The sequence below is a fragment of the Trachemys scripta genome, chromosome 11 (genome assembly GCF_013100865.1).
Source record: "Trachemys scripta elegans isolate TJP31775 chromosome 11, CAS_Tse_1.0, whole genome shotgun sequence".
NCBI classification, from domain to species: domain Eukaryota; kingdom Metazoa; phylum Chordata; order Testudines; family Emydidae; genus Trachemys; species Trachemys scripta.
Genome location: NC_048308.1, coordinates 53,777,396 through 53,792,255, shown reverse-complemented (window position 1 = coordinate 53,792,255; position 14,860 = coordinate 53,777,396). Strand labels below are relative to the sequence as shown.

The 14,860-nt window shown below is 39.8% G+C and overlaps 1 protein-coding gene across 2 annotated transcripts in view; it reads left to right on the top strand.

The window, feature by feature from the left end:
* The window catches only part of PGAP1 (post-GPI attachment to proteins inositol deacylase 1), a 61,028-nt gene that overhangs the window by 40,130 nt on the left and 6,038 nt on the right, over positions 1–14,860 (top strand). The window contains exons 17-24 of one of the 2 annotated variants that reach the window (XR_004647722.1): positions 1,057–1,123; positions 4,364–4,472; positions 4,911–4,949; positions 8,374–8,467; positions 9,128–9,218; positions 9,588–9,663; positions 13,433–13,568; positions 14,443–14,493. Coding sequence is in view for 1 of the 2 variants with exons in the window: in XM_034786278.1 (XP_034642169.1) it covers positions 1,057–1,123; positions 4,364–4,472; positions 4,911–4,949; positions 8,374–8,467; positions 9,128–9,218; positions 9,466–9,663; positions 13,433–13,568; positions 14,443–14,493 (785 nt within the window). In the remaining variant the exon portion in view is untranslated. Of the gene's footprint in view, positions 1–1,056; positions 1,124–4,363; positions 4,473–4,910; positions 4,950–8,373; positions 8,468–9,127; positions 9,219–9,465; positions 9,664–13,432; positions 13,569–14,442; positions 14,494–14,860 lie in introns of those variants that run through there. The other variant, XM_034786278.1, reaches the window with a different exon arrangement.

Genomic DNA, 14,860 nt, shown 5'->3' with positions numbered 1-14,860 from the left:
TGAAGTAAAATCTGAATTGTTGACTTAGGGATGAGATGCTCTGTGTCTTATTACTGCTTTCCTGTACCATTTAGACCCTTCAGTTTGGTGTAGAAGATTTTTATGGCTTTTAAAAAGAACCCAAATCATCTTTGCGCGGGTCTCAATCTGTTTAAACACTTCTTTTAAACAAAAGTTGGAAAAAATTCTGTTGTGAATACATGTTTCAAAGAAAAAATCTATAATCTATATCACTGGGTATGTGGGAGAGTGGTTCTAAATGAAAATAATTAGCAAGGATTTATCTAGGTTCCTGAAGATACCATGCACCGTGGAAGATCTTGCCAGGACTACAAAACGGCCACAAAAAGAAGATCTAGGCACAGTGGGGTGCCTGTTAAGCTTTCCTACTTTGCTTATTGGAGGATAGTTGACACATTTCACTCTTAACGGTCATATATTGATAGATATATATATATATAGAGAGAGAGAGAGATTGAGATGTATATATCTCAATCTCACACACACGCTATTCCAAACTTTATACTCAAAAAGAACAGGAGTACTTGTGGCACCTTAGAGACTAACAAATTTATTAGAGCATAAGCTTTCGTGGACTACAGCCCACTTCTTCGGATGCATATAGAATGGAACATCTATTGAGGAGATATATATACACACATACAGAGAGCATAAACAGGTGGGAGTTGTCTTACCAACTCTGAGAGGCCAATTAATTAAGAGAAAAAAAAACTTTTGAAGTGATAATCAAGATAGCCCAGTACAGACAGTTTGTATCAAATATGAACTCTCAATATATTATTATATGGCTTTCAATTTAGATTTCTTTCCATACAGATTGATATAGTCTATATTCTCCATTTACTCTTGTTTTACAAAGTATCAATAGTGATTTTTAAAAGTGCAAATTGTAACAGTTGTTGCAGGTATTTGAAATGTAGAAATAATCCAATAGTCATGTTATCCATTGCGTTGAACTGTGAATGAGCTACAGTAATTTTAATTTCACATTTCAATAATGTTTCATAATTCATTTTTACTTCTGTTTCTTTCCAGGAAGAAAAACTAGTGTTTACAGACTCCACATACCATGGTCACATGAAGACTCAATAACTGTCTCTAAGTAAGGTGTTTTGAGGTTCTGATTTTCCTTGTTATCTTTCAAAGTAGAGTTTACATCCCAGACATATTAGAAGAGTAAACTTTCTAGAATTAGATTTCAGTTTTAGACATTTGAGCTGCCTCTCTCTTCCTCTAAATACCAGAGATAGTTCAGATCTGTCCATGAGATTCAGGGGATTGGCTGCACCGCTTGCACCAGATTCTCTAAATCCACCAATGAAGACAGATGAGTAGTTCAGCGCTCTCCCTTTTTATATTGCAAATTTTTGCTTGTAAAGCTGATTTAGGGGAAGCAACAAGCAAAATCTTGACTCCTCTCCCTTAAGGGGCCAACATTTCCAATGCTGTTCTTTCTCTCTATGTGCTCCCTCCTCTCCCATCAGTGTAGACAGGCCATATCCCTGCAGCAATGTGAAGTTGGAGATGTTATATCTGTGCAGGAAAACCTCCCAGAAGCTGTAGAAGGGATGCGGATCTTCACTTTGCCAGGAGTGGAGTCTGGGCAGCTTGTTATGTGTGTGTCTGGATTTCTGTGTTCTCTCTCTCTCTGTCCTCTGGCATTGATCAGTCAGTCCTCTTCAGCCCTTGGGACTTGGCAAACTGGACCCTCCTCAGTGATTGACAGCTTTTCAGTAGTAAATCTAAAATATCCCACAGTTTTGGTTCTGAACCACTGCTAAAGGGGAAAAGCTTCACGGTTCAATTGCATGTGCTCTAAGTGGATAATTGTGTCATTTGGTAAGATGCCAGATTCCTTACCAAATGACTCAATTATCCACTTAAAGCACATGTAGTTCTCATGCACAGTTCTCATTCTCTCCTTCTGCCTAAGAAGATCTGGGCTATCTTGGACGTTCTTCTTATTCCTTTCCAGCTATATTTCAGAGGATGAGGAGTGAATACCAGGGCTCAGAACCCTGAGATAACGTCTAAAATAGAACACCAGGCAAGGAGGAGACTCATTTCCTAAAAATGAGCGCTGTCACAAATCCTCCAGAAAGATAATCTGAACTAAAATGGTCAAAACCCAGAGAGGGGAAAAAAGCCAGAAAAAAATTCAGTTCTTCATTTTCCACGATAACCCTGAGCCATAGAAGCTTGAAAGGTTCCTTTCCTCTCCAAGATACTCTTTTAATCCCTGGAGATGAATGTGGTGAAGAGGAAGACCAAGCTTTAAGCCAGGGCAAATATCTTTCTAGGGTGTGAGGGCAAGCCACGTGAATGGGAGAGCAGATGGGCAACATAGAATTGTCCCTGATCCAAGTAGTATTTCAGCTGAAATCCTGGGAGATAGGCCACTCGTTTCCATAAAACTTGCTTCTTGGTTGCAGTCACATTGGCAAGAAGAGTCTCAGAAATTTTATTCTTGAGGGCACAAGCCTTACTGCAATTTCCTTAAGGACAAATGGGGTGGGTGTTGCGTGCCTCAGAGTCATTCCGTATCATAGGAATTCGTTCTTCCTTCATTTTTACCTGAAGCCTTATCGCCCTAAAAGAGCAGCATGGCACATAGTAGATCCGTGAAGCTGTGTTTAAAATATACGTGAGTAGAACTGTTCAGTTCTGGAAAATGTCATCAGTATTCTTTTACTACCAGCTTACATGTCTGGCCTTGGAGGAATCCAAATCCTCCATAATTAAGTGGATCAAGTGCTGTATCATAGCATAACAGAAGCCAGAAGGGATGAGAGCCCACAGAAAATGTGCCATGGGGTGGCATCCTGAATAGAAAAGATGACAGCCATCACAAAGGAAATCTTTAAGCAGCTGTCTGGTCAACACCATTTAAAGCACTACACAGAAGCACCCTTTGGAAGTATGCGTCTAACAGTGCTTCTAAATTAGATTAATATTACTGATTTTTAGAAATGGGGAAAACTTTTTTCCCCTGTATTTCTCCCTATTAACTATTCCTTGAGGTATCTTTCTGATGGCTTCTTCAGGGTTCATGTATGTAGTTAACACAACTGAATAAGATATTTCTGTTAGATTATATTTACTCTAGTACGAAGAATTTAAGCCTAGATTCTCTGCTGCGCCAAAGCTCTACTTGGTGTAATCGGGGACAGGCATCAGAGTTGATTAGGACCTGGAAGCTTCTTTAACCCTTGCTAGCTGCCAACTGGGGTGTAGCATGCTCCTCTGTACCCTGACAGACTCAATGTCCCATGGCTATGTGGAGGAGGTGGCATAGAAGCTTGTTACCCGGGCTATCAGTCCCTGGGGACTCCTCCATGCCGCAGGAATTCTCACCAGGGAAAAAAAGGGTGACGTTCCCTCTTTGTGCTGCTAGAGGTGAACAAAAGGGACAGAGCGGGGCAAGCATCTAGGCCTAGTGTATCCATGGAGGTTTGGAACTACATGGGGGGTAATAGCAGAAAAGACATGAACAAGTTTGAACTGCCTCCAGTATTTGCAGAAGGAGAAGTGCAGTCAATTATTTCAGACTGAGGAAGTCAGTCCCTGAACATCAGGTAACACAGTCCATTTATTTATCTGACCTACACTGTGATAATGCTTATGGTGCTTTGAAGAAATATTCTTTCATATAAAACAAGTTCCAAAATTCATACTGTATTTAATGGCTAGCGATAACCTAATGACAATTATACTTTTATACTCTCTTAGGCAAGTACATATTTAAAATAGTGTCTACAATTTATTCTAATGGTTCTCATAAATAACCAGCTGCTCTGGCCAACATCAAAAGCTTGTTGGGTTTGAGGTTAGAACATAAAATGGGTTTGAAATAGGATTAATTGTAATACATTGCAGGTTGCAGTTAGATTTAATGTTTTGAAAATAGCCTTCCCTGTTCATTTCAGAGCTCTGAAGATTCTCACTTTCCTTTTTTTGCACATATTCATCCTCCTCAGCTCTTGAAGGCTCAAGCCCCAATCGACAGTTTACTTGCTGAGGATGGGATTGAATTTTTTGAGTCAATCAGAGCCCATCACTCACTTAGCTCACGTAGGAGTGTTGTGAGGCCTCCTCCCCTACGGGATTGAGCTTGAAGTCTTCCTTCGTTAGTACCCTGGCCCATGCCAGCTCAGAGAAAAAGAGACTTGGATTGACGTTCTTCATGATCGTATAAATCACCACCACTATGCTGTCAGGCTGGTCCTTGCTGTGATGCTTTTATATGTTGCTAGTGTTTTGCAGCCACTTGTATTGAACATGCTAAAATATTTCTGTATCTTTTGATTACAACTAGAGCATTTACTAATCATTTTCCTTTCAGAGTTCCATCTTTTACTGAGATTTCTGCAAAACTGCACATTGCACAACCTGAAAATGACAGCACTGTTGCAGTATTAAATATTTATTCATCTTCAGATTGTCAATATGAAGTAAGTAACGGGGGTTATTTTCTTTACCATATATAATTTGTCTCTCTATCTGCATATTTTGAGGAATTAACAATTAACGCTTTTATTTCTTGCTCATCAAATCTAAAGGTGTTTAATATTCTCAATCACTTTTTATTTATGTAGTGCAGTTAAAACTAGTTTGGAGCAGGTGAAGGGCTATTAAAGGTGGGCTGATGTCTTCAAATAAATAAAACCTTTTAAAATATTGAGCTTTCCCTGTGTGTGGGTGATATGATGTACATTTCAACTACCGATCTGCTGCTGATACAGAGTAATTTTTTTCTTTCAGAAAGCCAAAACGTGAAATATAGTGTTAATTTTCTATTTTTTGTGCTTCGCATTATTCAAAAGGTTCATCACTTGACAGTAATATACAACAAAATATTAAAGTTCTTTTTAATATGTGTGTTCAATTAGGTAACCATCAAGACCTCATTCTCACAAGTTCTTGGGCAAGTAAGGAAACCCTTTTAATATTTAATTTTGTTTTGTGCATCACTAGTGTTAGTTTGTGGTTGGTCCTCTTGCTTAATGCCAGACTTAAATGAAAGCACATGTGACATTCTTGAGTACTGTGTCTTGACTGAAGTAAGTCTGTCCTGTATCTGAGAAAATTATGTGGACTATAAAAGCAATATTTCAAAAGAATGGTGTATGGAACCCAAAGTTCTGCCAAAAATAGTTTTCGGATTTTTTTTTCTTTTAAATGTGTATGCGCTATTTTAAAACTAGCTGTTTTACTATGCCCTTCTTGGATTCTCTTACGATAGAGTGTGCGTGTTGCTGTAAGATACCATCCAATGTTAGATTAAAGTATTTTTACTCAGCAAGACAACATACCAGGATAGATGTTGCCCTAAATTTTTAAAGAATTATAAAAAGTATTCTAGCTTTCCTCAGATCTGTGTAGATTTTTTTGTTTGTTTGTTTTTGTATGGATGGGTTCTAATATATTTTGCACTGATTCTGTCATGGCACGTTGTACTAAAAATAAACATTTGAAATTTTTAATAATAGTTAATGGTTAATAACAGAATTAGTAATTTGATTAGCTGTGACTACAAGGTGTTTCAACAAACTAAATTGAACCAGTTAGTGCGCAGTATATAAACTGTTCGTATATCAGTAAGAATTGTGAATTGTTACACTTAAGACACTTTTTAATATTAACAATGTGTTTTTAGCACTAGCTTGGGTCACTTCCCTTCCTCCATTCCACTTACCACCCAAAGATACAACAAATGATAAACATTAAGGGCTTGTCTTTACTGCATTGTCAACTTGAGCTATAACTCAAGTTTTTCTCCCAACCCCTGACTCCCATCTATGCACAAAAATCTTTAGGACAAGTTAAGTGGTATTTTAAACTTGAGCTAGTTAACCCGTTAGGGCATGGGAATGGGTGAAGCTTGAGTGGAGATAGTGCAGCGGGGATGCAGCAGCTGGAATTAAAACAATTCATCAGCTGCTTATCCAGTCACTCTGTGTACCTCAAGTGTTGTTTTACAATATGGTCACTCTCACTCCAGCTAGGCTAGTTGAATGGAGTAACTAGAGCAGAGGTGGGCAAACTACGGCCTGCAGGCCATATCCGGCCCGCAGGACCGTCCTGCCAGGCCGGCTTGCCCCCGGCCCCTCCCCTGCTGTCCCCTGGCCCCTGCAGCCTCAGCTTGCTGTGCCGTGAGCGCTCTGGGCAGCGGGGCTGCAAGCTCCTGCCGGGCAGCGCAGTGGCATGGCTGGCTCCGGCTGGGTGGAGCAGCTGTCAGTCCTGCTGGCTCTGAGCGGCATGGTAAGGGGGTGGGGAGCAAGGGGGTTGGATAAGGGGCAGGAGGTCCCGGGGGGCAATCAGGGGACAGGGAGCGGTTGGATGGGGCGGAGGTTCTGGGAGGGTGCAGATAGGCGTGGGAGTCCCTGGGGGCCTGTCAAGGTGGGGATGTGGATAGGGGTCGGGGCAGTCGGGACAGGGAGCAGGGCGGGTTGGATAGAGGGTGGGGTCCAGGGGGAGGTGGTTAGGGACAGGGGGTCCCGGGAGGGGGCGGTCAGGGGACAAGGAGCAAGGGGCGTTGGATGGTTCAGGGATTCTGAGGGGGGCAGTTGGGGGCCAGGAATTGGGAGGGGATGGATAGGGGATGGGGGTCAGGCTGTTTAAGGAGGCACCGTTTTCCCTACCCGGCCCTCCATACAGTTTCAGAACCCCGATGTGGCCCTCAGGCCAAAATGTTTGCCCACCCCTGAACTAGAGTGTAGTAACTCAAGCTAATTTGTTGCCGTGAAATCAAACCCTTTGTATTTACCTGAGTGCAAAAGGGTTAGGGAAACATAAAAGGAATCTTTTGCCTATGTCAGACCTAACTGAGTCCTGCCCAAAAGTAGGGCACAATCAGAGGACCCAGAAGGGTTCTGAACAAGTCTAGACAATATGGTTGCAGGAGAACCAGTGAACATCGGAATCTTGTCTATGCTAGAGTTCCCACTGTTAGACTTAAAATGGTGATCGCAACTGTGGGAGATTTTATAAGGAAGAGGCTAATGTAGATGAGGCTAAAATGTAGACTAGCAGCCAAACCTTTCTGAAGCTTCCAGAGGTGTTTGTACTTGAGTCAGGCACAATGCCTCCAGGAGCACCCATTGGGACAGTGCACCTGTGCAGAACCCGGTGATGGGCTGTGTCTGAATAGCATAATGGAGCACTGAACAAGAAAAATCTTGCACTACAGATTACTGGCACGTGCTAATGATGGACTTGCTATGTAAGTAGAAATTCCCTAGTTCCAAGTGAGGGGTAAGACTCAATTGTGCCAGTCCTCAATCACGTATTTAGACTTAAACCTCTGAAAAGGGTGCTGCAGTGGGTGTTCTTCACCTTCCCTCCAGGTATTTATTTTGTTCCATTGAAGACATAGAAATGTTGCTTGGTGGTGAACATAACTTATTCTAATGGCAAAAAAACCGCTAATTAGAGTAGTCATCTGTTTCTTCGGCAGACGTTGTCATACAGGAAGGATGCATTTCCATGCTAGAATCAGTAGAAATAGACAGGCCATCTGAGGCTTCATGGTACCAAAGTACTGGTAACTAGGAATGCTGTTCACAAGCATCTCCAAAATGTATACATCAGTCTAAAATATTTCCACCTTTCTAGCCTCCCAGAAGGTGTCTCTATGTTACGATGTACATTTAAAAAAATTATTAGCTGTCATTTTAGGACATCAGTTACACAGATTTGGCAAAATAAAACAGCTTTCTTAGTTAGTTAACATGACAGTTAACATGGAGTCTTTGAATTATACTCTCCTGTTATCCTAGTTTTTTATTAAATTCTGATGCTGTTAATGAAAAAGGAATAAAATATTCACTGAACAATCAGACCTGTCCGTTTTGCTCAGTTATTTCCTCTCTGTCACTTGTTATAAGTATTTTTATGTTTTTATACCAGTTCTAACTAATGTTTAAAACTGTGATTTGAAAAGCTCCTTGGCTACATACTTACTGGCACTGCAGACAAATGATTATCTCAAACTGATTTCTAAGTTTTGTTAAATATATTTGATTTTATCAGTGAAACATGATTCAGATGCAACGGTATTCCTTCCACACTTATCCTGACTGCAAAATACTTTATCAGAACCACATGTAATTTGGTATTTTATTTCTGAAACCAAACACAATCAGGTGGCCATTCAGGAGTATGGTTCGTGGATATTTATCAAGTATAACTTTTATTGCTAATGGGAGTTACTGAAGCATACACATCATGGGGAAAGCAGAACCTGAACCTCATGAAAACAATTTCATTATTGTTCCATGAGGTAACTCATGTTAATCTTTTAAATCCTTTTTGGCATGCTCAAGTTAACTGTATAATATCCTTGTTTTCTAGGTAATAAGGTTTCACAGTGGTTCCCTTCCTGTGTATGTTATTTCTAATATGCTTCTTGCATATGGAGGACAATTAAGCACCTTAATTTCAACAGGTAACATTGTGTAAAAAGATTTGTTAGCCACACTTTTTTGTGTGTGTATAGTAATCATATCTTCATACCTTGTGAATTTAGAAACCACCATATTAATATTCTCCTCATATGAAACATCACTGTAGTTTTTCTTGTGGTTTACGATCATATTAATCCCTCAGAATTAAGAGTTTTCTTCTTTTAAGAGTTGGGCCATGATATCAAACAAACAAACAAAAAGGAGCACAGTGTTTTTCCCCATTAGTGTCCTCCTCTAGCGACATTCTGCCCTTGTCAGAAGTTTAAGAAAAAAAATAGGGGTAGGACTTATTTTGAAAGAGTTAAAAATAAACTGAAATGTGTGAAGGAAACTGGTAATCTCTTGTCACTAATAGCATCTTTATTCCAGCTCAGGTGATGTTAGTATCGGTCACAAACTTTTTTTTTATCGTGTCTATCTATCAAAAACTGTTGTCCCATGCCATCTGTTTCTGAGCAATCAACTGATTAATAAGGATTTTGAACAAGAACCTTGCTATTGTACAGTAATAGTCTTAGTATGTTATCATTCTTATTTTCACTTTTGAAGCTTTGTGTTTAATTTCACTTTCTGTTTTTGTGCTTTTATTTTGAACTTTGTGGCAAGGTATGAATTGTGTCTCGATAATTTTTTTTTTCTAGGCCACTGTTCAGATTTTGTTCTTGCACTGGGTAGAGCAGCCAAACCCTACAAAGTGGACCCTTTTGTGAATGTTGTTAAATTTCTATTGGGGTAAGTTATTTTCTGTTACTTGTTTTAATTTTGTGTAGCAGTTTCCGAAGTGTAGAAGTTTTATTTATACGTTTTTTAAAAACAAAGTAGTATTCTTTGATTTTCTTTATGATCCTTTGATTCAGAGACATCTTTTGCCAGGTGTTGTTGATCTGATTAAAAGGCTGTAGTGTCAGGAATAATTATGTATTTTTTATTGAAACAGTGACCAGAAAAGACAACTAATATTTCTTTCATATTTTGGCAGGTTTAACTGGTTTAAAGATATATGGGATGTATTGTTTTTGCCAGAGTTGGATGCTGTTTTACTGAATAAGCAGGATATGTGGTTCCCCCTTGTGTCCCTGATTCTATTTCTTTTTGGGACAGGAATTGCCTACTGGGGTGGCATACTCTTCTCTTCATCTCTAAGGCTCTTGTCTTCATTGTGGTTATCTTTGACAAGGTAAAGCAGCATAATACTTATCTTCCTATAGATGACTGCAACAATAATAAGTAAATCAGAGAAACATAGCAGTTGTAAGATTGGGAATACTTGGGTGGATGAGATCCTACAATACAGTTACAATAAACTCCTTTTTATTGATCATCAGGATTTGCCAACACCAAATACAAAAGCAATATAAGGGGCCAGATTGTGGCCTGTACTACAGTCCCAGGTAATGGGACATTAAGGTGCCCCCTTTCTTGTGCTGGCTACCTATATTGTGATTTTGATTTTGGAAAACTGGGAAGACGACAGTGACAGAGTCACCATCTCCTTCCCAGACTGCTCTGGGGCGGCACAACAACCTGCAACCTTGCCCAGGACAAGCCATAAACTCATAATCTGTTACTAGTGTCTGATACCCTGAATTAGAGAATTGTACAGACACACATTTCAGTGTACAGAAAACATGTATTTTACGGATATATCTGAAAACACTTTAATGTTCAATTTTTATTTATATGTACAGACTATTAAACTATTAGAAGCCTAACAAGACTTTTTGAAAGAACAGAACACTAAATTAGCCAAATTGGATTATATATTTAATCATATTTTAATAGTTTGGCTGTATTCACATAGAAATTAATTTAGTGTTTTAGCTCCAGAAACTCAATTTCTCTACTCTCTGAGCAAAGAGCTGATCCATCAGATGAACCTTTTCTACACATTTGCACTTTTGACAGTCCATCAAGTAGGTGTCAATAATACATATAGTGCACACACAACCTCTCACATTTCAACTGAGATACTCTTATCACTGCTGAAACCTAATAGAATTTAGCTGAAGTGATAAAGCTATAACTTTTCAGTTTGAGGATATTTTTATTAGAATCCTGCTATGGATAGATTTCTCTTATAGATGCCCAATTCTTGTTCTATGTTGACTGAACAACGTAACTGCCTGCTAAGTCTGAGAACACTCAGGGTAGGGTAAAGAAATTTAATACCCATGCTCCACAGTTTGCATTGGCTGCCAGTAAATCAATAGATTTCATTCCGAGTTTTGCTGATTTTTTTGTTTTGTTTTGTTTTTAAAGACCAGAGTAGTCTAGTCCGGGGGTTTGTGACTAACATATTTTACAGACTCCTTTCCTGTTTAGATTATAATTTTTGCCCACATTGAGTTGAATGGGTGGTTTCTAGATCACTAGGACCAATATTATTTTAATGAATGTTTTGAAAGAAGCATGATGTCTTGGATGCCTCTAATGGGTGCATTATGGCACAAAGTAAAAATGATAAATGTCCCCTTAGTCAGAGTGCTGCTACTTGGAGAAAAGTGTAGAAGTCCTGTCAAATTACTCCTCCAACACAGCCATCCAATCCATGATCTCTAGCTGTCTTGGCTCCTCTTGTTTGAAATTCCTGTCCATTTGGGCATCCTTCCCCAGGGCCGGTGCAAGGAAGTTTTGCACCCTAGGCAAAACTTCCACCTTGCGCCCCCACCCGCGGTAGCGCGCCCCCCCGCGGCAGCTCTCCCCCAACCCCACCCTGGGTAGCCATGCGGCAGTTCCCTACCCCAGCTCACCTCTGCTCCGCTTCCTCCCCGAGCACGCTGCCCCCGCTTTAATTCTCCTCCCCTCCCAGGCTTGCCAATCAGCTGATTGGCGCCGCAAGCCTGGGAGGTGGGAGAAGTGGAGCGGCCACTGTGCTGGGGGAGGGAGTTTGAGCCGCACGTGTCAGCGTGCCGCCGGCAGCCCAGCCCAGGAACGCTGTAAAAAAAAAAATTGGGGGCACCGCTTTTTGGCGCCCCCAAATCTTGGCGCCCTAGGCAACCGACTAGTTTGCCTAAATGGTAGCACCGGCCCTGTCCTTCCCCCCACTTCCCCAATAGACTTCAGATGCCGTTCAGGTTTCTCCTCTGTCTCTTCCAGAATACAAACCTGTTTGCACATTGTGAATACTTTATCTATCCTCCTGAGCTGAATCCGTACTGCACATCTTCCATATCAGACTACCTTGGTTCAATTGGAAAACTTTCTCAGTTGAAGTTTCTTCCATTCAATCATGTCCTTGTCTCATGTTTAAGTATTACATAATAGAATGTCTCTTCTTTTCTTTTATTTTTTTTAAGAACTAGCCTGTTTGCTGTCTTTCTGGTCATTGCGAACATTTAAGTTGTTGAATTCTTGCCTTGTTTCACCCATTCTGTGCCTCAATTCCACTCAGACCAAACATTTTTCTTATTAGGAAATAACATCATGAGTCCTAACTTCAGCTGGTATCTCAAAGTTCAAGATGAACTGTTGATATCTAGCATCTTCTTCTGATCCTGAGAAAATCATTGAGCTTCTTCAGAAACATCCAGTTTTACCAATTAGCACAATGTGTTCAGTTGTACATAATTTCACACCTCCTAGTCAGCCCAGATAGCTTTTGTTTCTATTTTCAGTTTCTGTTCTAAATTACTATTTTGAAATATTTTTAGCATCAGAATGCCCACTGTATTTCCACAAAGAATATATTTTTCATTAGGATTTTCATTTTTCCATTCACTCATTTTGTTGCTGAAATACCTCCTCTCAGCTGGTTTTTGTAATCTCAAAAACTAATTCTTGACTCTTGGGTAATGTCAACTGAATGTCCAAAGAATTGGGATATCTGCTCCTGTCTTTCTGACACTTTGAGCAGGAAATAATCTCTATTTGAGGAAAAATGTGTGTCACAAAGTGAATTTTTTTAGCACTCTGTGATGGCTTCTGTACTGTCATGTAACACTACATTTCATTAACACTGCTAATAGAAAGCACCATTGTGTATTGATCTAGTACTACAATAATAATAAGCAGATAGAATCAGAAATATATTGGACTGAAAAGGACCTCGAGAGGTCATCTAGTCCAGCCCCTGCACTGAGGCAGGACCAAGTATACCTAGATCATCCTTGACAGGTGTTTGTCTAACCTGTTTTTTAAAACTCCAATGACAGGATTCCAGAACCTCCCTTGAAATCTGTTTTAGTGCTTTTTCACAATTACATCTTCATGTTTGTTCTTATTCAATTCGTGATCCACTATAACTGCCAGATCCTTTTCCGCAGGACTACAGCTTAGTCAGTTATTCCCAGTTATTGGCTTCTCCTTAGATAAACATGAAGATTTAATGATTGATGCAAAACCTAGGCCAGTGTTTTAAAATTTTTGATTTTCATGCACACAAGAAGTCAGATTCTGAACTATTTATTACATATAGTCTCAGACACTTAAAAGGCCATGAATTTATTAACTCAAATACCTGACATTCTTGAAGAAATGGAAGTATGAGGTAACAAACTGACAGCTGAAGAGTATTTCAGGCACCGTAATTTGCATGTGATTTGATTGGTTAACAATGTTCTAAACTTGCTTATGGGCCGCTGAGAAGGTAAGCAGTAGCTAGATCAGGGTTTCTCAAACTGGGGGTCGGGACCCCTCAGGGGGTCACAAGGCTCTTGCATGGGAGGTCATGAGCTGTCCGCCTCCACCCCAAACCCCGCTTTGCCTCTAGCATTTATAATGGTGTTAAATATATAAAAACGTGTTTTTAATGTATAAAGGGGGGGTCGCACTCAGAGGCTTGCTGTGTGAAAGAGGTCACCAGTACAAAAGTTTGAAAACCACTGAGCTAGTTCCTAACTTATTACATAATTGATTTAAGTTATTCATGAACCAGAAATCTTTTTCCTTCTATGTAATTGTGGATTTTTGTCTCAGAACTGTAACAGATAGTAATTTTGTCATTGTAGACCCTCTGGACTTCCTAAAGACAGCAAGTTGATGACACCAAGAAGAGCATTTATGGCCATTCTTCTGGTTTTTGTTAGCTGTACCACTTGTGGGGCATTTGCTATATTAATTATCTATCTTCACTACATATTCAAGGTATTAAAACAATAAATAATTGAGTCAATATCTGATTTAAACTCTTTTTAGGCATTTTAATAGTAGATGAATACCAAAGGGAAAATATAGAACAGTTTATGCTTTTCAGGATTTTAAAAATGCCCTAATATGCTTATTTGCAGAAACCTTTAAAATCCATACTTATCTGGTGTGCTTCATAATCCAATGATACTTTTTAAGTCTTTTACTCATCTGAGCATGTCCTCCTGAAGGAACTACAAACTTAATCTGTTTGTCTCTATTGTAAAGTGATATTAGGCACAGGTGTCTAATGGGGTGAATCTACTTTTCAAACCCAGGTTTATAAAACCAAGGGCCTGGTCTTGCCCCCTTATGGAATTTGAATAATGGGAAGAGACCTTGATAGGAGGAAAATTCTGCAAAGATTCCATCACTGAGTTTTGCCAAATTTTTTCTGGGGTAGGGAAAGAGGGGACAAACTCCCTGTATTCTGTGATCCACAGGAGGGCTAGGGCCATTTGCATGTTACCTCCATGTTGATACCCCTTCAACACAGCACACCTTTTTGACTGCAGCAGATTCTCTGAAAATAGGCCTCTCTGGTGTATTTTGTTGAGGGATTCTGAGGAAGGCGAAATGGAACTAAAGGAAATGTCAAACTCGGTGGAAAAAACAGAGAAGCTAATACACCCTCCATTCTGAGAACAAGAAAAGGTGTCATAGGACATTTCTGGGGGACATTTCATTACAGCTTCAGTTAAGCTGTGCTCCCAAGGAGCCAAAATATCAGGACAGAAGACTCTAGAGCCAGCACAGTGGTTTGTTTATTTAGGCACTGCAGCTGTTGTGTGTAGAACCTATGTAAAAAATAAACATGTCTGTCTTCTCACAGGTTATCAAGCTACATTCGAATGTAAGAATAGAGCAAAATGTTCTTAATATGGTAAGTCTATTAATACTACAGATGATAGAAAACAATCAGCACCCCTGTACGGGGTTATGTGTTTATCATGTCTCAACAATGTCTGGTGGTAAGCGACATTGACAGCTGTGATTTACCCAGACTTGGTAACTTAAAATGGAAATAAGTTTAGTCGGTGGTTTGGTGACGAGAGGGGTCTAGAACTAGCACTAGAGGTAATGGCTTCTTTGGTTCCCTGGAGTAGAAGAGGAAAAAGTAGAGACTTCTGAGTAGCCTGTGTCAGCTCTGATGTCTATTTTATTCTCATTCTTAAGATCACGGAGGTGATAACCTGAGATTTGATGCTATTGGTAAGAAGCCTTTAATCTTAGGATAGGAAGTAACAGTA